At 39.5% G+C, this 25018-nt stretch overlaps 2 protein-coding genes and 1 long non-coding RNA gene across 6 annotated transcripts in view; 2 read left to right on the top strand and 1 right to left on the bottom strand.

The window, feature by feature from the left end:
• The window catches only part of LOC137183944 (voltage-gated potassium channel subunit beta-2-like), a 58691-nt gene extending 42305 nt beyond the window's left edge, over positions 1-16386 (top strand). For all 3 annotated transcript variants that reach the window (XM_067591180.1, XM_067591179.1, XM_067591181.1), the window contains exons 7-15: positions 3587-3631; positions 8788-8831; positions 8993-9079; positions 11279-11364; positions 11889-12009; positions 12756-12850; positions 13433-13553; positions 13805-13893; positions 15516-16386. In XM_067591180.1, coding sequence (XP_067447281.1) covers positions 3587-3631; positions 8788-8831; positions 8993-9079; positions 11279-11364; positions 11889-12009; positions 12756-12850; positions 13433-13553; positions 13805-13893; positions 15516-15605 — 778 coding nt within the window. In that variant the 3' untranslated portion in view covers positions 15606-16386. The remainder of the gene's footprint in view (positions 1-3586; positions 3632-8787; positions 8832-8992; positions 9080-11278; positions 11365-11888; positions 12010-12755; positions 12851-13432; positions 13554-13804; positions 13894-15515) is intronic.
• Positions 16387-17640: 1254 nt separating this feature from the next.
• LOC137183943 (uncharacterized) lies at positions 17641-19613 on the bottom strand. The gene is made up of 4 exons (XR_010928586.1): positions 19490-19613; positions 19261-19454; positions 18894-18986; positions 17641-18278 (listed from the first exon to the last, which is right to left on the bottom strand). It is a non-coding gene; the product is annotated as an uncharacterized lncRNA (long non-coding RNA).
• rtel1 (regulator of telomere elongation helicase 1) overlaps positions 19450-25018 on the top strand; it is a 27625-nt gene continuing 22056 nt past the window's right edge. For both annotated transcript variants that reach the window (XM_067591178.1, XM_067591177.1), the window contains exons 1-7: positions 19450-19700; positions 20163-20361; positions 21203-21296; positions 22160-22241; positions 22562-22622; positions 23440-23515; positions 24688-24772. In XM_067591178.1, coding sequence (XP_067447279.1) covers positions 19596-19700; positions 20163-20361; positions 21203-21296; positions 22160-22241; positions 22562-22622; positions 23440-23515; positions 24688-24772 — 702 coding nt within the window. In that variant the 5' untranslated portion in view covers positions 19450-19595. The remainder of the gene's footprint in view (positions 19701-20162; positions 20362-21202; positions 21297-22159; positions 22242-22561; positions 22623-23439; positions 23516-24687; positions 24773-25018) is intronic.

Below are 25018 nucleotides of genomic sequence, written 5' to 3'. Positions count from 1 at the left end.
GATAAGAGGATAATCTCTTGTTTTGATAACCTGGATCCATGGGTGGAGCTTCACACTTTGGGTGCGAACCCCCAGGGCTCAGGTTTCTTGGAGTCTTGAAACATGTGGTAAACTGTGGTCCACATGTAGTCCCAACACAGGGCACAACAACTAAATAACTCTAGTGACTTTGCTGTCGTAAACATTACTGTTGCTGTCTAGAAACAATATTTTGTTATATTTAAAATATAAATCAACTCTAATCCTGTTCTGAATTTATTCTTTTTTAAAATTATATTAAAAAAATTCTCTAGCAATGAAAAAGAGCTGATAAGAGTCTTAATAAAGAACCGATAAGCAGTGTTGGGACGGGCAGTAGTGCGTTTGGTTATTAGCAATAATTCATAATTATCATAGATAATTATGAAAATAAGATATTGTTAACCTTAATCAATAATTCGGGCACCAACTGTTGGATCTGTGAGGAACACAGTTGATTATTTGCAATAATTATCAATTATCAAGGATAATTAACTAATTATGACAATTCATATTAATAATTCTATTAATTAACAAATACGGGTCACCACCCGGAAACCAGGACCAATAACCAAACCAGGTAGTCTCATAAATGGGAGTTCACCTAGAATGTTAATATCTGAGAGATATCAACATTCGAGGGTGAACAAAGAAGGGTGAATTTGAGCTCTGACTCCTTCAATCAGCCACTTTTCACAATGTTACACACAATAATGACAGAAGAACTTCTCTTTAAAGATATAACAATGTTTATTAAACTTAGCAAAATTAACAAAGTCAACAAATGCTTCATTCAATAAACAACTATTCTAAAATCTAATCCTACCAAACAAAACACAACAGCTATGTACAGGGTTGGACACATGCAGGGGAATGCATGTGTGTGCATGCATGCGACAAGATGGCGACGGGGCCTGAAGTGATGACGTCGTCGGTCTGCGACGCGGACATGACTTTGGGAGGAAGTCACGTTGCGTGAGAACCGGATGGCAGAAGTATGGCGGTGTCTTGGTTAGACAGAAGTCTGGTGGACGGCGCCATCTTGCATCTTGCTTCTGCCATCTCACCCACTTCTGTGAAAAACACACGTGTCTGATGGCGGATAAGGAAAGACAAAGCGAAGCTTTGTCCGACGTTATCTGACCATCAGATGCGCACAAAGATGTCGGTGCGTGTAGGTGTTAGTCAGAAGAGAAAGGGAAGAAGGAAAGAAAGCGATCGTGAGAGGGAGAGAAGCGGTTCCTTTGTCCACAGACGGTGCGCATATGGACGGCAGTGTGTGACGCACGTTGTCTGGTTTCTGACCAACAAAGCAACTTACTTCCTCACTCACGATGGCACAAACACAGCAGTAGTCCCGAGCAGGACAAACACAAAACAGTCTAGCGTGGTGAACACAACTAAACAGGCAGCAAACTTAAAATACTCCTAAGAGTAAAGCAGGAAAAATGGACTCGGCGGTCCGTCAACAGCACAACAAACAATAGCAAAAGCTGAGAGCTAAATGCTAAACAACAGCAACTGATGCTGATAGGAACACACAACTAACACTGCCTCTGCCCAGACTTATGCCTCTTACTTGGTTGAGCGAAAAGCACAGCAGCTGGCTCTCGGCGGCGTGGCGGAGAGAACAGCAGAGTCGACTCGGTGAAGAAGTTTTCCTTCCTTCTCGAGGGAATTTGAGGACACTGGTTGCAGCAGCGGTCTCTCTCGGATCCGGGAATGTGTTCAGGTGAACACGGGCGAAGTCTCGTCTCGTCCGGCGAGGGGAGTCTTCGATGAGGGGAAAACACATGCGTGGGGTACCCCCTTTAGTCAACCTGACTCACAGAGGAACAGAAGTTACCCCTAGCTCAGTGACATGGGAAAGGCGTGTGCTTCAGGGCACGTTCAGTTTTTAAAGAGGCGGTGATGTCATGGCTGCGTCATCAGGACACTCCGCTGTGCAGGAGCGTCTCCGCCAATGAGACTGTATGTTGACTGTTCCCTGCTGAGGTGTGAAAATCGCAAAGCATCCTTGGAAATGGAGTTTGCAATGGACTCCCATTGTCTGTAAGCAGCATTTTGGCGCTATTCCTCTGTCTCGGGGAAAACAAAGGAACAAGCACCTTGTGGTCAGGCCTCACAGGTTACATGTAGGCCTTCTCTGTGTGACCTCGTGGTTTTAGGCCCAACAGCAGTATCGATAAGAGTAGTACTATCGATAAAATCCCAAGGTGTTATCCACTCCAGTGTGCTCCTGGTAAGCAAACAGCACAAGATCCAGGGCTGGTATGAAAAGGGACCAGCCTCTCAAGGGTATTTATTGCATGGGATGTAAGTTCCACTGGTTTACAATCATTTAAGACCTTGGGCTGTCCTTTCTTGGGCACCGTGACCAAACATGATGGTTTTACACAGACACCTTTTCTAGTCTGAGGCTTAGAAAATGTGCTTTAAGACAAATGCTCTGTACATTTAGTACATTTGTGTTCATGCTATCAGGGCCTGGATCCTTGCCTGGCTAGAGTCTCACTGTTTCTGGACACTGCTCCTTTTTTGCCTGCCTCTTACCTACCTACCTCTACCTGCCTGCTGACATCACCCCTCGCTTCCTGATCTTTGAGCTCCAGCCTTCCTCATTTCCCATGGAATGAGCCAGAGTCACCTACAACATCTCCCTGCTCACGGCCCCAGCGAGACTCTGGGGAACCACTGAGAGGGAGAGGCAGTGTCCAGTCAGCTCTTCTGTCAGATCATTTACATCTGAGCTGAAGGAGGTATTTTACCACACAGCTGAATCTGTGCCACGGAGGCAGACAAGTGGTGGAGTGCAGCATGGGGGGGATGTAAACAACTACAAAGATGGATACATGTCTTTATCTGCACTCTGCAACCTCATTGTTTCCTGCTGATTTCAGTCAGGATTTCAAGCTTCTCTCCAGGTCCTGTGGAGTCTGAGTTACTCCCTGGAATAAACAAAGGAAAGCAACACTCTGTGACAGGCACTCACATGACACCCAGGGCAAAAAAGTGCCCTAAACTCCAGAGGTACAAGAAACAATTGTCTAAAGAAACAAGAAAAAACTAAAATTAGTTTTGATACATTTAAACAAAAGATCTGGCATGTGCTGAGATTGTGGGGCTGCTACCTGAGATGGCACCAGAAATTTATAAGCTACAGTTCTGAAGGTTTGCTGTTCATGTTGGTCACACCTCAAATTATTATTATTAATTGATTCAATTATTTTATGTATTGCTTCTGTTGTTCCTATCTGTTAAAGCAAATGACCTTCACTGTCATAATGAGCACACTTAGACTTTAGGTTTTGAAATGTGTGATTGGTGCATTCCTATTTTTTATGATGTTTCCAAAGATCACATGGCATCTGACTATCAACAGAAATAAAATGAGGCAATATTAAATATGTAGATCTCTGGATTTGAGTTTGTGTTGGATAAATAATTCATTTTAATTTTACTATCCATATATGCTGTTTCCAGATGTCATATTCCCATGAAGGAAACTTCCAGTCTGATTTCTTTTTTTTTTTTTTTTTTTTTTTTTTTTATGTGTTCTCACATGCAGGCGTTCCAGTTTAGTTATCACCACCAAAATCTTCTGGGGAGGAAAGTATGTATACTTCATCTTTTTCTGTCCTTACTTCTGTCTTTCGCTCTCCTTCTTTCTCTCTTTCTATGATTGCAATGAATGAAATAGGCTCCCTACTAGCCATAAGCTAAGGTATAAGAAAGAAGTACTTATGTGGAGGTAACATTACATGTAATGACGTGCAATATACAATATTTATTGTAGGCCTTCTAAGTCAAGAGAGAAACAGAACTACCTCATTGACTGTTATCAGAACTACAAATTGATGAAATAACATAGAAACTCCTGTCAGTCATCATTGCCACCAAGTTGAAGGAACATGTGCATCATTACATTAGCAGAGCTTAAAAAGCAGCTAATGATAAATGTATTGCCCTTTCCACCCTTTTTTTAACCTTGTTAGGAATGCAGAAATTGTATTTTGACAGCAGAAACTGGGTTCCAGTTTTGGTTGTTGAGCTGTACTTCCTGAACCCCAGAAAGTCCTTGCTCCCAAGATAGTACTTTCTGATGGGCCAGAATAATATGGATTGATTTTGCAGAACAGATCAAACAAAAGCCTTCTGACTGTTAGTCACTAGTATTAATATTATGCCTTGGTATGGGTGTTTGATAGTTGATAGTAGATGGATGACAGGAAACAAAGGAGAGAGATGAAATGCAAGAAAGGCCCCCGGCCTTATGTGAAACAGGGATGTTGAAGTTCACAGTTGGAGCCTTTAGCCCCTGGGCCCCTGGCATTGGAATTTTTTGGTGAAATGTAGCTCACTCCCCGACAAATCTAAAATAAGCAACATAAAAGGTTCTATTTTTGTGGAAATGCAACAGCCAGCATAAGCAGCGCTCCAACAGTTTGAAATTTTCCTTACCTTGAAATGACCTTTCCCTATGTGCACAGGTGAGAGGAGAGGTGAAACAGGTGAGAGGTTAATTTAAATTAGGCAGAATAAAGTGATTGTTGTGGAAAGTGGTTGTGCTGAGAATAGACGTCTCTCAAACAAACCAAGTCTGTTTCTAAAGCAAAGTCACTCTGCTGGTAATTTGTCAACAAGAGCAAACCAATACTAGGAGAAAATGCAGCAATAATGTAAATATTTGTGCACATTTACTATGGTTAAAGAAGGAATGTCAGTAAAGTACAGTGAGTGATTTTTCACAGTATCTGATATACAAAGTTGCATAATACTGTATGAAACCTCTTTCCTTCACTGCAGACGTCTGAAGGCTGGCTGTGCATAAACACTTGCTGTGCCAGCTGGCAATGTTATCTTGTGGAGACAAAAGCAACTTTGATTTATGGACATAGAATAGGGACAAAATCTTGTTAGGGTTGTAAGCAAATATGAATTTATTATTTGTGCACACTCCTTCGTCTCAGAGTCTCAACTTGGTCAAGTCACAGACATTACACCAGACCTCTGTACAGTTAGGCTGTCATGATAGTAGAACAACAGATAAAATAATTGCCACTGCGATAACCCTCCAGAGTTGTAAAATCCTGTCTGTGCGTATTATAAACTATTGTGCACTGTCTTGTCTTGTGATAAGTCATTAATGCATGGATCTGTAACTCCAACTTCCTGGATCATATTTCATTTTCTCCACGGTACCTCCAACAACACGCCCCCACCACCACAGCCCTGGTACCCAGCCTTAGGCATCAAGATCTCCAATGTCAGTCAAGGATAGACATCAAGAAAAGTTCCAGTGGAACCAGTGCCAGAGCCATCAGACTGTCTAACAGCTTTTTCCCACCGGCTGTTGGGCTTGTGACTTTATACTACAGCATGCTGCAAAATGACACTATGCCTGTTGCCATTTTTATGTTGTCTGTTTACTATTATTATTGTTTACTGCATTATTGTTATTTTCTTGACCGCTAGAACATTTTGTTTTTAATTAAACAATAAACATCCTCAAACCGTGTCCTGACTAAATGTGATGCAAATGAGCAACAGTGACAAAATCAGTTTGATTGCTTTATTTTCTATTGGAATGTCCAAACTGGCTGCAAGTTTTAAGCCATTTTGAGCTGAACTTTTGTCAGACGCCCTGTTTCTATTAACTCCTTGTTGCTCATGTTGAAAACGCTGTAGGACACAGTGTCATGGACGAGGAACGGCTGAATCATTTAGTTGAAATGAGGGGTTATCTCTACGATACCTCCACATTTCACTACAAAACCTTAATAAGGTTGCAGCTGACTGGAGTTGCTGTTGGCTATATTTTATGTAATTTCCAGTAAAGAAACATCTAAATATCATAATCATTGTGGACAGAACGCGTCCATTGTTAGATGATGCAATGCAATAGTTGGACGCTTGCTTGCTGTTAGGACACAGTGTTACATGTGTGATGCCACTTTTCATCCATGTCATCTGTTCACCGTAGCACTGAAGGAACACAATTTTGTTCCCCCATAGAGAGTGTGACAATAAATTGTATCTGTGATGTTCTACCTTGATAGCCTCCGATTTGAAAGAAAAGCATGCAATATAGTCTAATGCAATTTTTAAAATTTGAAGTATTTCTAGGTGTCAATTTCCTATCGGACCGAATGGATCAAATTCTGATAATAAAATGAGTCATTTCGAGGGGGTTATTTTACAGCCACTCCTTTTGTGTGCGGGGAAAATGCTTTTTGGACCAGTGTGCATCACATCATGGACCTGGAAGTTTTGATTACTTGGTTTAGCCACTATGTCAGATTGGCTTCACAGCCCAGCGCTGATCCTGGAGACTGGTAGTAAGACATCACAGCAACTGTTACGGCAGACTAAGAGTAACACAAACTGGATACTTATGAAATTGCCCATATTATGCACATGCATTACTAATTAGCCAACCCAAAATTAGCCCTGTACCCAACTGGATCATTTGCTTGTGTTTCTGCAGGTCTTGCTTGTACTTCCACTCAACAGCTTCCTACCCCCTTTCTCAGCTACCTTAGCACCCAGGCCTTATGTGGGAATCTGAGTATATGCAGTAAAATATCTGTAAGCCCGATCGACACTAGCGTGTTTATCTTATTTATCCATCATGCTACTGTTCTGTCTGTTTTATATATTTCAGACATTTTGCTCTACGCTGTAGACTGCACCTGTAGATGGAGAGTTTCACTCAGGTTTGGTGCTGTGAACTAGAGTTTAAATACACGTTGTCTTCTGTCCCCCTGCCAGGAGAAAGTAGTCCCACACATTTTGGTGTCTCAGGGAAACAAGCTTTGCTCATGAGGGAAAAGGAGTTGTATCTGGAAAGTTCAGCTCAGGTTGCGCCAGGCTTAGTTGGGGAGTCATGCTGGCTGGATGCCAACTAACTTATTTTTCCCTTGGGGACTGAGGAGCTGAGGCTGAGGCTAGCTTGGTATCTATGAACTATGTTATGTGGGCTGCTACAGGGCTGTGGGGTGAAGTGTGCAAAAGACTGATTGTGTTGTTCATGTGTTTATACTGTGAAGGTGTGGGACTTGGTGAGGCTCAGTTGTGTTGCAAGCTCTAGGGGCAAAGCTTCAAGACTGCTATGTGTTTTGGAGTGTGCATTTTATGTGTATATATTCTATGTTCAGATGTATTGATTAGATTATTGAATATCTTATTCTTTTGATGTTTCAAGGGGGAGTTGGAGCAGAGAGTCTGTTAAAACCTGAAGACCTATGTCACTGCGTTTAGGGGTATAACATGCTGAATTGTCAACTGACTCACCATAAAAGACGTAGTGGATGCATTTTGATTTGTGATACGAAGAAACTGGGCCTGTTGAGAAATCAGTTCCGGGCATTTGCATTTGTAATGGGGGGGGACTAAACTGTGACAACATTACAATAAGAACAGGCTTCAATTGACAGAACTGCAGAAGAGATCATTGCGAACGTGATCACTGCCACTGCATGGTCCAATTTGGACAAAAGATATTGACACCCAGCAATACTTAATTTGTGCTATTCCGAGTTGATACAGAGGTGTAACTAAACACAGCATAAAAAGGCATCACCTACTATGCATGTTACACATGAAAAATGAACTGTACTTCATACACAGACTTTGTTCTACACTCCCACATCCTATCAGGCAGGTTTTAAGTCTTTGCCCTTTTTCCTTGCATCAGTGCTATTACTTGTGTGTTGCATTTTACAGGATTGTAGGATTTTTTCATACTTAATGGGCAGGTGTCCCAGGGTGGAAATGCTTAACATATTAAAATATGGTACCAGTAGCGCCACCATGTGGTCAGTTTTGGCTAATAACTCATTAACCATTTGGCCTATCAAAACAATATTTGCACAGTGCCTTCCTTGGACAATGCAGATTTCACTGGAAACATTTTCTGTTGTTTTGGATTTTTTGTAAAAACATTTTGTGCTTCTGTTGGCACATATTTCATCTAATCTTCACAAAACTTGGTACATACCGTATTTAGATGGCCCCAAATAAAACTTATGAGTTTGTTTTTAGGTATCACTTACCATTTGTCTGTAATTAGGGAATGTTGTACATACAGCCACACTGCACAAGTGTGTAACATTTGATACAATTCTACCAACAGGGGGTGCTACTGTAATATTATAAGATGATGTTTCTACAATTCTGTCGTCTTTAATAAAATGAAACTTGGTACAAAAGTTGTACTTGTAAACGTGCACGACATATTGGCACCAATAATCCCACCACCTTACTACTTATTAACTGCCAAGTCTCCTAAATATAATATTCCATGGTAACTAAATTCAGTAAAGTTGTACAGATGGGGTTGCTGAACAAGCATTTTCATTAGTGCTTTGCGATTTATTTCAACTGTCAACATTCACACATTTTCCACAAAAAATACATTTTGTAGTAATTATTATTTCCCTTACTCTTAGAGCAATCAGAATTGCCCATCAGTCATGTTGTTTTGTTAAAATTAGAACCACTTACTCCATCAACCTTACTGGGAACTACAGCCAGACTGATATTATCCACATAATTTTTATAAAGAAGGTACATAAAACATTCGGTCTTCTTAATTTATATATTAGGGATTGAACATTGTCTGATGGTGATCAGATCTGATGACCTTCACAATATTTTATTTGGTTCTAGGTTTTGTGCTTACATGTGTTCAGTATAGCAATGACCAATATAAATGATCAATATGTTTGAAATCTTCAGTTCTGAAATTAAAAGATGTTTGTTTTTCAGGGCAGAAATGGAAAGAGGATTGTCTAGAAAACATATCATTGAAGGTAAGATGTTTAAATGAATAAATAAGGCAAACTAAATAAGAACAAAAGTAAATGTATTTGTTTGAAAAAGAGCACAACCAAGTTGTTCATAACTGCATGCGCTACTGTAGCCACTTAACACAGTATGTGATAATACAATCATTATGTAATTTATGAAACAGGTCTAAGAGCATCACTAGAAAGACTTCAGCTGGAGTATGTGGACGTGGTTTTCGCGAATCGACCTGATCCTAACACACCTATAGAAGGTGGGTGTGCAGGCATGTTCCTTCTTTCTGTGGTAGGACGATTATACTGAGTCTTACTAACTGGGGTTCAGCCTGATCAAATAAGATTTATGAATGCTGCTTATCCAGTTTACATCATAAGACAATAACACCTTTTTAAATTTTATGAAATGAGGAGTATAAGTATAAGTTACACTGGCTGCTCTGTCGGGATGGTTACAGCGCTCTCAGCTGAAACTTTCAGGGCTTTATTTTCATGAATCAAGGTATGAAAGAACACTCGAGTACAGTACGCCATGTCCATACCAAAGGCATGCTGACACAGTTCTTATTTTTGTTGCCAGAGGTGCATGGTGCACATAAGTGGAAATTGTATAGAGAACAAACATCCAAATGATAAAAGGTGGGGTTGGATTAGAAAGAATACATCATTTTACATTACTTGTGGGTATGTGACAATTGTGTCCAATTGCATTTCACCCCTTTAAAGGCAGGGCTCTCCCTGCCGTGACGAGCTGAATGTTTGGTCCTCCAGTGGGAAGTTTTCCTAAGAGAAGACATCCAGGATTTGCAACGTTAAAAATGTGACTAGCAGCACAAATATCCACACATTAACCATATTTGCAGTTACCACTGTAGTACAATCAGTAAAATAACTATGAAATTAAAAGCGTTAAGTGTAATTTAATATTTTACAGTTTAATTTTCAAAATTTTCTGAAATAAGTTTTCAGTTAGATTTGGTCGCATTTATATGCAGCAGTTAATTCTAACTAAGCAATTACCTGTTAAGAGATTTTTGCTGTTTAAGTGTTCACCTTTAGAGCAAGATTTATGTTTCTAATGCGCTTCTCGACTGTAAAATCTATAGGTGATCCTCTAAGCCAGAGCTGGACCAAGTCAAGTCAGTTTTATATATAAAGGACAAAATCACAAATCACAGTTTTGTCTCAGCATACGACACCCCCTGTCCTTAGACCCTTGATTCAAATAAAGAAAAACTCCCCCAAAAAAGCCTTTCACAGCACAACAAGATTAAGTCATTAAACTGCACATTTTTCATGATATCATGTTGTGTGATACCTGGCTGTGGTGCAAGAAATGAATGTAGCTGACATACTGGAACCAAGCCCTAAAGAATCTTAAAGCTTGTAACCCTCATTTCCATTCCAGATAAGCACTCAACAAAAGCTGCTAAATGTCTCTTTTAAATCTTTGGGAAAATGTCATTCAAGAAACACAACACAAGGATCAAAGGCCTCATCAAACAGCATAGTTAGCCGCTTGGCCTTTATAAAACTTGCACCTGCTCATAACATCCTCAGTGTGAAGTTGCAAATTGACCAGTTCAGCACAACTTTCATTCAGTGCATGAACCTGCACTTAAGTAACGAGATTTCAGGCGGTTTTCTCCAGAAAGCAGATTTCTTAACTGCCACGTAAACCAGAGCACAGATTTCTATAATCGGGGTCGGGTAATAGAGACACCTGGTTTCTCTGCCATGTGTACACATAACTGGGTTTCAAATCTGCTTTTTACAATTATGCATGTGCATAACAACAGACTGCAGACAGGGGACGATGCGTCCTCATATTTTAAATAATTCCATCCGAAACTGAAATGAACTCAGAGTCACCTGCAGACGTCTTAATAGGTTGTTTTCTACCAATAAAAATTTGAGACTTTATTCAATTCAGACATTTTCGCACTGTGAGGGAGAGGTCAACCCTGTCTTTCTGTCTGTCCTCTCTCAATACACGTTCAGCAAACAGACACCTCCAAAAGAATATATACAGTAATACACAGTTAAAACCAATTAGCCATGCTTCCAAAATAAAGTCTGGGGTTGGTGGGAAATCTGATTACTGATCTGCTGCCGTCAGATAGTCAAGTCACTCATCCAACAGCCTGGTGAATGGCCTCATTTGTAACCTCTGACTGGTCAGTTCAATCACATCACAAAGAATTCAGGAAGTGTTATTGTTGGAGAGTTGTTGGAAATGTGGGGAACCTTAAGCTACTCAAAAAGATATGTTTCCATCTAGCTTCTTCCAGTTGAGAGTGATCCAACCACTAAGAACATTTTAGATTAAATTTAGTACAATGTTTATGCTATTCACTCTTCTTCCCATTTGTACTGATCTCCTTCTTTCTTTTGTCTTAGTCTGTCTGATGATTGTTGAACCCTTGTAATTTAGCTGATTTGGGCTGTTTTGCTAGAGACGGTGAGGGCAATGACCCATGTGATCAATCAGGGGATGGCCATGTATTGGGGGACGTCACGGTGGAGCTCCATGGAGATCATGGTGAGTTCTCACACAAGTCTCAAACAATCTGTTAATTAATTCAAGGGTCCACTTGAGTCCTTGTAAAGATTAAAGAGACTCAAACCAGTAAAATAAAAAAAAAAACCTTAACTTTCACTGACACACACCGGTGACCTAATAATCAATCACTGGGGAGGTAGTGAATATGTTCATTGATGAAACATGATGTCATCCATAGCAACAGGGTAGCAACAGGCCCCTTCTCTTAGCTCAGGAGTTTTCCTAATTCTTTACTAAAAGTTGCTCTCAGCAGCTTTGTGAATTGGTCTGAAAAGGGAAAAACTCTTAGTCAGTAACTTTTAGTGTCACGTCAGGAGGACTCCCCTTAGTGGTTACTTAAGATTCCTCGTGAATACGGGCCCCAGTTTGCATTTTAAAAGACTTATTCATTCACATCGGGTTCAGGCAGGTTTTCCAGAGGACAGTTTTTGTACGGTTCAGTAATGTTTAACCTGTGAAGATTTCTGTGGTGAACAACTAAATGCTCCCTGTGCTTGTGACAGGAGGCGTACTCAGTGGCACGACAGTTCAACCAGATCCCACCTATCTGTGAACAGGCGGAGTACCACATGTTCCAGAGGGAGAAGGTTGAGGTGCAACTCCCTCAACTCTTCCACAAGATAGGTAAGCAGCTGCCGCAACACTGTCTTAATAATTACGATAATGAAGATCTCGCTCTTTTCATTAGAAAGGTATTTTGTTTGTTAGATACTGAATCAGCCATGAGATGCTGGTCTTTGTTGGGAAACCGTCGAAAGCTGCCATTAAGTGTAAATTTTAATAATTGAATTTTAGTTTTTGATGTTTGGATTCTGTTGTTATCCTGATGTCACTGCTTGTCTCTTACTCTCCCTTGTTATGAAACTGCAAATAAAAAAGTCACTGACCATCAGGAATTTGCTGTGTGTGATTTGGTCCACTACGTCCTGTCCCGCTCCGCTTCCTACATCATGTTTTCATGTTTTCTTTATTATTTCATGCATTTCAAGTTTTCTTTTGTAATCACTAACTCATCTTCTCGTTTCAGATTCACTTCCTGCCCTCTTGTGTTCCTCGTCACTGTGATTGTGTGCCTCTGCCGCCACTGTATTTGACTGTGTCTTCCCTTCACTTTGTGCCAGTTCGTCTTTGTTCCCTGTGACAAGCGTCCAGCCATTCCCAGGATTAGTTAGCTCAGTGTGTGACCAGTCTACTCCTTTGGATTTGTCTGCCTGTGTTTGACCTTCTCTGCCTTCTCATGTACTGACCCCTTTTTGTCCAAGTAAAGAGACTTCTTTTGAAACCTGTTTAGTATCTGAGTCGTGCATTTGATTCCTTTCCTTGTGGTTCTCAGTTCTTGTCACACCACAATGCCTGTTGTGTGTGTGCAGGTATTGGAGCTGTGACATGGTCTCCACTGGCCTGTGGGATCATCTCAGGGAAGTATGACATCGGGATCCCCCCCTTTTCACGTGCCTCGCTTAAGGTAACAGTCTTACTTCCCCCATGACTCATTACGTCATTCCATTGTGTCACATCCCTCTGACTTTTTACCCTTTTTCAGATTAATCCTCATCTTTATCCTCTCTTTGTTTAAACTTTTTCAACTATAACAGTCACATCAGAGACAGAACATCCAGCATCCAAAAATACACATAAGAACAAGCAAGCGAGGCAATTTGAGCACATAAGATTTTTGCTAAAATCAAATTACAATACAACAACAATGAAAACATACAGTATGTTCTCATGTAGCCTGATTATCATTTAGCTATGCAGGTAGCTTATTTATTCAGGTTTTAAATATCTGTCTTTGAGATTTCTACCTCTGTCCCAACTAACTGTGTTTTCTTTTGAACTACTTTCTATTGAAGAAATAGTCCCCTTTAGTAGGAGAGGCTGCTCTGAAACTGTAGCTAATGAAACTACAAGCAACTCTACTCTTCACCTGAATGAGTTGAGCTACAGCAGCACTACTTATCTTTTGTGGCATTAATTGTTCAGTGCAATACCAGAATCCCTGTATTGCCTTTTAGCACTGAGGTCTGTGTTGTGCTGTCTGCAACAGGGTTATCAGTGGATGAAGGACCAGATCCTGAGTGAGGAAGGGCACCGTCAGCAGGTGAAGCTGAAAGAGCTGCTGGCAGTTGCTGAGCAACTAGGCTGCACTCTGCCCCAACTGGCTATTGGTAAAACAAATCTTTAATTAGTTTCTCTGTCCTGACATCCATCATATTCTACTGCATACTCACCCTTGTTATTTTTCTATACCTGACGTCTCAGACTGTGTCACAATAGCTTTAGTAGAATCGGTTGTCAACATCACAAATACAACCTGTTGTAATTCCCCTGCCACCCTGTGGTCCAGATGACTTTACTCTTTGCCTCCACACGATAGCAGTGGTTGCTGAGGGACTGCATTGTCTTTTTCTTCCCACAGCCTGGTGTCTGAGGAACGAAGGAGTGAACTCTGTCCTGCTGGGAGCTTCAAGAATTGAGCAGCTGATGGAAAATATCAGAGCGATACAGGTCAGACAGCAGGTGGAACCACTTTGTTAATGGTCCCGTAAACACAACCAACATTTAATGGTGCCAAACAGTCTTGCCTCGTTGTGTGGAATGCTCTATGTCATTTTCACATCTGTTAAGTTTACTTGGCACAGACTAAAGAAATGAATGGTCCACTGTTGCCTTTTAGTTCTGGTCTATCTTTGTGTTCACATCAAATCAAAGGTATAAAAACAAAGTCATATGGACCCACAGATAATGCATTCATTCACAGCCTCCTGTAACTCCCATACTTGATTGCATTGTCAGGTGGTTTACACTTCAAAGCTTCAAGGTTTATTCAGGTATGAAGAGAATTTGATCTATTTCTTGATGACTGATCACTGCAAGTCTCAACAGCTTCTATCTGTATGTTACATTGATATTAAAACCAAAGGTCTGGCCACAGTTTGACAGTTAATGAACCACTAAGTTGAAAGTCTCTTGTATCTCAGACAAGTGTCTCATATTTATGAATAATATTGGACAAGACACTCTCCTGTGAATCTGTTGCTGCTAAAAGATTATCCAAGTGTGCCAGTAAACTCAAGTTTTGCAGAACATAGCTTTTCGACTTTTCTGTTAAAAAAACATCTTGTGTTATCACTGACACAGTGTCATTTCAATGCATGTTGTGCTTAATAAGGTGGTTTGACAGATAAATGTAGGAACAAACTGCAGGTGATGCAAAATAATATTATTCTGCATTTATTAAATGCAGCCGCTCAAACTTATGTTGGTATTGATGAATTCAGAAGGGCAGGAATACAACAACATGTACAATATTATCAAAGCTCCTCAATACTTGTGTTGTCAGATAACAACGGTCCATATTCAGCAGAACTATAATACCAGGGCCGGCGTGTGTTCATGTGCCTCAAGTGAATAATGTAGCCAGAAGTTCCTTTTTTTTACACTGTAAAAACCCACTGTACTTTAACTGTCCTTGTATTTTGATGTGGAAATTATTTTGTATTTCTTAAATTGTGGTGATGTGTTTTTGGATTTCATGATTGCATTGCTTGTTTTCTATGTTGAATGTTTTCTGCTTCTTTATGTTTCTTTGTCTTTTAACATCTTGGGACCATGTTGAAAATTAGTGTTTTCACTTGAACATGTTATCCCTTGGGGTTTTGTGTGTGTGTGTGTGTGTGTGTGTGTGTGTGTGTGTGTCTGTTAATCCATAAATAAAATCAATCAATTAATCAATCAATGTGCACTTGTGTGAGGTGGGTTCCAGTCACGGTTCACAAGGTGATGCAAAATTATTTGAATGTTGTATGAAAGCTATGAAGGACCATTGAATGATGAAACAGAGTTAAATACAGGGATGGACACAGCTTCAGCTCATACTGGAACCTTTGCTTTGACAATTTCCAAGAACAACAACAGTATGATTTCCCAGTTGGTGTCATTATTGGCCCACCAGCATTAAAATCACAGCTTTCACATCAGCAAAATTAAACACAACCAAACAGGCAAAGACACCAGAGTTGATTGTGACACTCTGAAATAAAGACTTCACTGTTTCAAGTAAAAGCTGCTTCAGGTAAGTAAATCATTTGAGAATGTACAGCAATCCTTTCTCTCTTCTCCTTCCACAGGTTCTTCCAAAGTTATCGCTGTCCATCGTGAATGAGGTGGAGAGCATCCTGGGAAACAAGCCCTTTAATAAAAAGGACCTCAGATCCTAGAAGCACCGCTGGACTGAACTGTCACTGTCGTCTGATTTTGAAAAGGCTTCCAATGAATGAGACACAACAACACACGGGTAATATGTAGCTTGATCACAGCTGCACTTATTGTCACTCAATAATAAAGTTCTACAGTATTCTCGTAGTAGTTGGACCATCTCACCCTCAAGGAAAATGAAACACTTTTCTGATCAGCGGAGCCACTGATGCCCTAATGTTTACTAGCTAATTGTTGTGTAAGTTGCAACTTGGTGTATCAAAGTACAGTCTTCTTCACTGTCTACAGATTGTTGCATCAACATTTCACTAAGACTGAAACTTACAAAATGTATGTGTGCAGTTAAACACATGTATTCAGCACAAAGCATTAAGGTGTGATGCACCAGCTTTTCAGTGTATATATCAGTGTATATTTACAATATATTTGGGCATATATAGTCTTTCTTGTGCTAAATATGTTTATTTAGGACTTGTGCTGGTTTTAGTCACTGTAGGCATTTGATTAGTTACTTTTATAAAGTCTTATTTTAGTCAATTAAAGTTATATTTGGTCTAATTGTAGTAATGCATTTAGATTTTTTGTTAAGTTGAAATTTTAAATAAAATATTTACAGTGACCTTTTCTCTGGACATGTAAAGTTAAATTCATGATGTTTTTTTCCCATCTTCATCAGCCCTTTTGAGTTTTTAAATCTCAGCAACACAATCCTTTTTTACTCTTTAAATGCATGAAGTGTTTTTTGCGTCTTGTTATTTGTGCAAAGAAATAAAGTTAAAAAGTATCCAGATAGTTGTAGTTGTGCCTGAAGTTTTCTTTCTAGAGGAAATTACAACATCTTTAACCTGATAATAATATCTTACAGATAATTTACAGAATTCAAAGACCCTTTCGTTTTATGTGTGAGTTCACCTATTTGAAAAATTAACATTTATACAGTAGCTCTCCATTGATATGCTATATGGCTGTATTTTTAGATGAACATTCACAATCTTTCCTCACACTTGATGTCTCATTTTTAACACATTTGATAGAAATATCATGAAACTTTGAGAGTTGTAACCTAAAGTAGTTATTATTGCCATGAAGTCACTACTGATGCCAGTAAACAAGTGATACAACGGTCAAGATTATTGGCTGAATGTTCAATGTGAATTTCACATTTGTGTAGCTGGTCTATCAGTCACTTACTCACACACTCTCGTCAGGCTTTTAGAAACAATCAAAATGATTTTGTCCAATAATTATAATTTTCAGATAATTACTTGTTTGAGCTCCTCCGAAGACGAAACAGACTGCATGTTAATGCAGGTGTAAATGTGGCGTAAAATGCACCTGTATCTAGATATGTTATCTTGCTTATCAGATCTATTGATCAGATCAATAATCTGACCAAAGTGTCACCTGGAACTCTGCATTTCTTATTCACAATATAATTAAACATGTGGCTGTCATGAACAATGTGATAGATGTGAGAGATTCTGGTAACACTTTATAATAACCATCATTAATAAATGGTCATTTGATAGTTAATTAAACTTTAGTTAATATTTTACTGTTAACAGTTAAATGATAATGATTGATATTTACTAATTATTAGTAATGCTATCATTTGTCATTTTATCATTAGTTTGTGTTATATAAAATAATTGATTTATAAATAAGAGACGATGACAATTACATTCTGATTACATTCGAACACTACTGACAGTTTATTGTTGCACATATTATAATATTTTATATAAACCTTTGAGAAATTGTTTGTAAACCATCTATAAACATTATCTGAATGTTATTGTAAAGTTGCAATTAATGTTTATAAAACTTTACAATTGCTAAATAAATGGGTTATAAAGTATAACAGAAATGATCGATATCTGTAATTTATTTAGAAACCTTTAGTCGTATGTTTCATCTTTTCATGGAGCAGCACCAGTTGAACTGTGACAAAGGACATGAATATGTATAAATTACTGTTCATGTGCAAAGTTTGTTGTAGACGATTACATTGGAAAACAACCTACAGTGGAAGGATGCTTAACAGTGACAAAAGATTTATTGCAACAGTGGAGTAACAAAAACATTCACATGTTGCAAAATTAAACAATTTTAAAAACGTACAACCTGATAAACTTTTGAGCAGCATCAATATTCTTATAAACAATCTCCACAACTGTTCAAAAGTTATTGAAAAATTAAAACCCAATATTCCTGCATAGCTAAACAAAAACTGACTTTTTTCACAATAAAAAACTGGACCAGATGGTTTAAGCCTCTCAGAGTCCTCTGGGTTCTCCAGACCTTCTCTCAATGTTTTGGTCTTTTATTTTGGGATCTGTGTGACATTACGAGTCTAATTTCTTCCTGCTTAGGAAAAAGACAGAGCCATATTATACCCATACCAAACCTTCTACTTTCCATGCTCCACCTTTTACTCTCTCTTTATTATGGGGAGAAGTTTTCATGTTTCAAATGCTCAGCCTCTGACAACAGAACAAGGTCTTAAAGCATCTGAACTCTTCATGATGAAGATCTTCATACTTTGCCCTCTGCAGTGGCAGCACTGAGTTCCTGTCTGACAGCCACGTAGGAAGATTTCAAGTTTTATCTTCCTCTGAATTCACGTAAGAAACTCTCGTATCTTTTCACAACTTGCTGTGGAGTTAAAGCTACAACTGAAAAGAAAAACGAAACAATATATTAAGTTTTTAATTGTTTAAAAATTAACCAAAACATGCAAATCCTTGTACTGCTCATCTCTTGTTAGTGCAACCTTCATTTCTAAACTATGTTTTCCATTAGGAACTAAAAATTGACTCTGTAAAACCTCGGTCATATACCATGTGATAGTGCATTATTAGCTTATTGTAAAGTTATAATAGTATGTTATTAAAGGGTGCTTGCCTTATTTTTTTTAAGTTTTTTGAGGTTTTTCTATCACTCTGTAGCTTCACATTAATGTTCCATATGTAGGCCTTTTCAAATCTGAAAATTAAAATTGTGGTCAAAGTACGTATGTTGTAGACCTTTTAAAACTTTTTAAAACTTTGTCCCACTTGACCTGACGAAGGTTACTGCATGAAGACGTTGATACATATAAACAGATATGTCTCAAACAGTCATTTTCAACATGTTGTTTTTAAAAACCTCTTTGATGCTCAGTGCTCTGTGTTTGTTCACTTTTGAATAAATTAAAAATACTGTTTGATTATATGTGTCAATTGTATATTTAAATACATTTTTAAACAAAGGCAAATGTACAGATACTCAGTTTTAATTTATACACATACCTAAATATTACTTCTACGCAGAATTACACTTCATCAGGTGGCTCCACATGATCTAAGCTGATGGAGGCTTCAGTCCAGTGAGTCCACCTGATGCTACCTGGATGAAAAGACACAGATTTACTGCACAGTAGTTGACGCTTCATATGATAACTTCACTGTCCACAGTACATCCTGAGGAAAACTTACTAAAGTGCTTTTATTTTCAAAATGAATGAAAAACATTTTTATTTTCATTGAAAAAATATGTGCAGCACCTCTCAGTAAGACTCTATCTGTCTGTGTTTTGTGTTTTTTGTCCTCCGCACAACATTTAAAAAACGGAAAAACGACGTGTTTCAGTTGTAACGAAAAAACAAACAGTTAAAACGTGCCTCGGTCCTACTAACCCGTCATAATTCCCTGCTCCAGGTTTGAATTCCTCCGGTCCCTTCCGGTCCCTGCCGGTCTGGGATTTGTTCATATTCTGAGTGCGAGCACGTGAAGGCAGCAGAGCGACGTTGCCGCAGTGCGCATGAGCGGAAAGCTGGCGCCAAACACACAGCAGAGCAGCTGTCTGTTTACCTTCTTTAAGTTGCAGCGGAGGCCGTCAGTGTTACCTGTTAGTTTTTCTTAAATGTTTGACAGTTAACCCGGAGCTCAGAGACAGTTTGTCAGAGTGAAGATAGTTAAATGCTGCTGTTGACGAGCTGAGCTCAGAGACTCATGATGCCTTCACTGTCTCTGAACGGAGTGACGGTGAATTTCCCCTTCCCTCCGTATGACTGTCAGAAGGACTACATGCAGAAAGTGCTTCAGTGTCTCCAGGAGGTTGGTGCTCACATGTAACGTTGGAAACAACTGAGCTGCTGTATCCTGTTAAACTGCTGCGGTGTCTCTCAGCTGGGTATCATCACTCAGATTAGTGAAACTACAAAACAAACAACTGAACTCTGGCTTTATCATCTTTCACAGTCCTCTGTGTAACATTTCTATAAATCATCAATGTTGCCACGTTTTCCAGTCAAGTCTGATTTAGTTTCAAAAAAGTTTCTCCCACTAATTATACACACCAATAATACTACACACCAGACAATAACAAGAGTGTGAACCGTGTGCAAGGATCGAGACTGTATCAATAATTAATAATAGTACCACATATCAGCATTTATGATAAATCATCCTCCTTGTTCTGTCAGGAGTGAATGTCTGCTGACAAGCAAGAAATCACAACTTAAGAGTCTTGAATGGAGTTTGACAGGATCTGTGTTCATGTCTTACTGTTTATTCCAGAGGGTCAATGGGGTCCTGGAGAGTCCCACAGGTACTGGTAAAACCCTGTGCCTGCTGTGTGCCACCTTGGCCTGGAGGGAAAACTTCAAGGACACCATCTCTGCCCGCAAGATAGCACAGAGGCTGGGCGGGGAGGAGATGTTCCCCGACACACCCCTGTCATCCTGGGGGACAGCTGCTACTGACGGGGACACGCCAAGTATGTTCATATCATACATTTAAACTCTACATATGCACGTGTGCACATTTAGAATCACTCCTGACCAGGCAGACCAACAAACTCCAGTGGTAAACAGATATAATCATAGATAGCAGCCCAGTGCTTCACATATGATGATTCTCACCAGATCTCTGAAGCTCCTCATATTGTCAGACTCTCTGTTTAACTTCTTTATCAAGCTGTGAATTTTCCACTTCCAAGTCCATAATTAGCACATCTGCCTGCTCCAGCCTATCGATGATATTAGCAACTTCTGTCTCCATTTTGGCTTGAGATGTTTTCACCATCGAGTCTCCTGCTTGTAGATCCTGCTGGATGCTGCTGACTTGAGCCGTTTCACACATAACCTTCTGCAAACTATCTTGTAGGTCTGTCAGGAAGTTTGTTGCCAAGTTAACATTAATAGCAGCCTGCTTTGTAATTCTTGTTTTGGAGTTTGGTGTTGCCATCTTCCAGTCTTGTTGTGTTCTGAGTTTTTCACACACAGAAAAATGTGTCATTAACCACCCAGAACAAATGTGAATGATTAAATAAATCACAGAATCCAGGATGTTAATTGTTGTTGTATCTAGCAGGGCTGCTTCCCTCTCTATGAAAGCCAGAGAGCAAAACAGCAATAATCTTTCAATATTTTCTGTTGTGACTCTTTCTGTCCTGTTATGTCTGAGTAACGTCATAATGAACATGTAGGTGAGAGACACGTATGTCTGAATGACAAACAGACTTTTAACAGACAACTTCTACATCACTATGATATCCTGCTTCATGTAACTCTGTGAACTGTGATGAATTATTATTGTTTGTTCTTATTGTCTTCCAGCCTTTTACACCGACATTCCCAAGATCATATATGCATCCAGGACGCACTCCCAGCTCACGCAGGTTGTCAATGAGTTAAAGAACACGTCATACAGGTGAACTTATTGATCTTCTTATTAAACAGTACACGCTGTCAGACATATTCTTTGACTGTGCAGGATGAACATTGATGTGCATGTGCTGTGCAGGGTTAAATATGTTTATAGAGTTTTACTGTCATCAGTCAGAAGAACAAAGTGTTTTTTGTAAATAGATCATGTTCCTGCTGGTGAAATAATAAGTAGCCAACCATAACAGTTATATTTACTATATCCAGATTGTCCTTCTTTCAGGGATATAAAGTTGATAGCTTTGAGTTTCATGGTGTTACATGCTGATGTAATGATTTGATTAGTCTAGAAGGTTTGTATGTGGATGTTCTTGGTTTTTACCTGATGAAGACATGAAGTCTAAATGTCATGATTATACTATACAGCTGATAATGTGGTGGGATGTGCATACGATCATTATCTGATCACTCTGATCAACACTGAGAATCAGTTGCACATATTGTGAATGGATGTAAGGTATATAAAAGGCTTGATACTGCAGTACATGACCATATTATTGATTTAATTACCAGTGCTGTCAGAGAGGTTGTAATCAGATGTAACCGTGTGCAGACAGGATGGCTTCATGTCTTTCATGACCTGCTCTGTAACATCTCCAACACCCCTGATGTTGTTATTCTGGATGAAAGCTGAACAAAATGTTAATTTTAGACACAGGCTGTACATGGATGATATACTGATCAAGTCCCAAACCCCGGTGGCAAACATCAGTAAGCAGGATATGAGTGTAGACTGGTGATAATAGTAATAGTAGTACATCCCTACTTCAAATCTTTGAATTTGCCATAGTGTCATTAAATGTGTGTTATTAAATATTGAAATGTGTCCCCTCCCTCCCCCGGATTCAGACCCAAGGTGTGTGTGTTGGGATCAAGAGAGCAGCTGTGTATCAACCCAGAAGTGATGCGTCAGGACAGCAATCATGTCAAGGTGAGACTGCTGCTGGTTTGTTCATGCTGTAAGATCACACATAACTGCCTCAGGGGAATATTTTGTTGCAGTGTCTGCTGCATCGTCCTTAATCCAGCAAACTGTCACTGTTTTAAAAATCAAGTGTTGAGATTCTAAGTGTTTGGTTATTTTTGGGGGCACCTCTGGATGTGCTCATTCAGTTCATATTGTGGGACTTCCTGTTTCTACTTCTCTTTATAGCAGGTGAAACATGAAAAATTGCAGTTTTGGTTTAGGAGATGAAAAAGTGGAACAAGTCTGTACAGATTTCCATTTAACTGGAATCACCTGTTTTCCAGGTTCACATGTGCAGAGCAAAGGTCTCGACCAGGTCATGTGTCTACTACAATAATGTTGACGGTAATGGTTTCACACTATGCACCACAGACATCAGTGATGTCAACACAAAATGAGTCAATTTATAGACAATAAATAGTCTTGATTGAGCAAACAGGGCAGACTACCACGGACAATATCCATGTAGCAACATGCAATCCGGAAAAGTGTGCTGTTTACATTTTAGTCTGGTAGGAACGTGGGGTCCCCATGCACCCCACTGATGTCTTCTTCTTACGTAGCTTTCTGTAATCCTCAAGGTGTCTAGTAAACTAATTTTGATGTTCCCAACTCCCAAGGGACGTTTGGCAGCCATCTTTGCAGCCGTCTTGGATTTCCAATGAAAACTGAAAATTTGAATTTGAAGTAGACGTCATACAGAGACTAATGACCCCGTTTTTCTGTGTCAGTCAACTCTCGATTTTCAGTTTTCATCGGAAATCCAAGATGGCAGCAGAGATGGCTGCTAAACGGGCCCTTCGAACAGAATTGGGATGGGGATGGATTGGGAGAATTTTGAGTTGGGAACATCAAAATGAGTTTACTAGACACCTTGAGGATTACAAAAAAGTGAGTTAGGAGAGTATACCAATAGGGTACATGGAGACCCCATCGTCTACCTGACTGTTTAGTTCTACAATGTTAAATAAGCTACATGTAGTATTTAACAGCGACCACAGTGAGTTGCATGGATTTACTGGACAATTAGTGCTTGAAAACAGCTGTTTTTCAAGTACTGATGGAGTTGAAGTGTTTAATCCTTGCAGTGTCATAACATCTGTTAATTGCTACTTGTATCCCCTCTTCACATGAAGAAGTCATTTTGCCTTGTCTTCCTCAGAGAAAAGCACTGACAGAGACTTGACGAATTCTATCCTTGACATGGAAGACCTGGTCAAGTTTGGCAACAAAAACAGGTGGGAGATATGTATTTATTGTAACCTATTTATCTGTTTCACAAACAAATCTCTGTCCAACTTTATTAGAAGTCCAGTGGAACTGTCAGTGTATGGTGCAGGACAGTTTGTGTTGAGTGGCAACATCTAAAGTTACAGCAGGAAAAGCTCATAACTTGTACATAAAACACCTGTCCCACATCTGTCCCACAGCCTGACCAGCTGATAGTAGTCTCACAGTTATATTGGTATCAACCTGGGTTAGGGGGTTAGGGGAGTGCAGATAAACCAAAGATTAGTTGGCTGTAAATACAGATGTGTCTCCATTACATAGTTTGTCCACCAGAAACAGCTGTAACAAGTTTATTTGCCCACTAAAATGTCTTGCTCAATACACAGACAGGTGACAAATTAAAGGAAAACCTGGTCCAGGTCTGAATGCTTGACCCCTACAGTGAGGGGGTCTGGTGGCTCTGTTATGCTTTGGGGGGTATTTTGCTGGCATGGTTTGGGTCCACTTGTCCCCTCAGAGGGAAGGGTCACTGCTAATCAATACAAAGTAGTTTAGAGTGATCACCTTTATCCTGTGATGAAACATTTCTATCCTGATGGGAGTGGTCTCTTCCAGGATGACAATGCCCCAATTCACAGGACACGAGGGGTCACTGATGGTTTGAGTATAAATTAAAGTATAAATTAAGCTTTATGAAGACACTTTATGTTGGTTTTTCATTTAATTTGTAACCCTTCGTATCTTGGCCACAGTTCTTATATAATCAACTTAAGTTACCCTGATCAAGAATGTTTATGTAGGATGTTAAATCCAGTAGAAATGAATGATTGACAGACGACGGGTCCAAAATGTCCCGTTCATGGCAGCAGCTTTTTCTGATGTGGACTGCATAGTCTGTCATGTGTTACAACTACATAACCAGCTGCAGTCTGTTTGTTCCAGAGTCCAGCGCTTTGATTGATCCGATGATGTAGCAGCAGTTTCCCCTTTTCTCGACCTTTCCTGGTCTCGCTCTCGTCACCTCAGCACCATTTTGTCCTTGCTGTCCTCTGGCTCAAACTCTCAAACTGATGAAAAGGAAAAATTGTTCTTTAGAAATTGTAATTGTCGTGTAAAATTAACTCTAATTTTTGCATGCAGTATGTAAATTTTAATTCACAATGTAATGTTTTTTCTGTAGGGTCTGCCCTTACTACCTCTCCCGGTCCATGAAAACGCAGGCAGATGTGATTTTCATGCCGTACAACTACCTGCTGGATCCAAAGGTAAAGTGACCCACACGCTGTCTCAGCCTGATGTGAATGAGCAGGTAATAGATTATCTCCTGCTATGGTTGGCTTACTTTAAAGTAACTAGAAGTAATAAGTAAACTCAAAGGTTCAGGTGTTATGAAGAGCATGTGATGACAGCGTTACAGCTAAAGCTGAGTTTATGCTTCCCTGTTAGGTCTGCTGTTAGGACTGTAGGATTTTACCTGATGACTGAAGTAGTACCGCCACAACACTACATGG

The sequence above is a fragment of the Thunnus thynnus genome, chromosome 6 (assembly GCF_963924715.1).
Source record: "Thunnus thynnus chromosome 6, fThuThy2.1, whole genome shotgun sequence".
Lineage (NCBI taxonomy): Eukaryota > Metazoa > Chordata > Actinopteri > Scombriformes > Scombridae > Thunnus > Thunnus thynnus.
The sequence above is the reverse complement of the archived record's forward strand: the minus strand, read 5'-3'. Positions and strand labels throughout refer to the sequence as shown.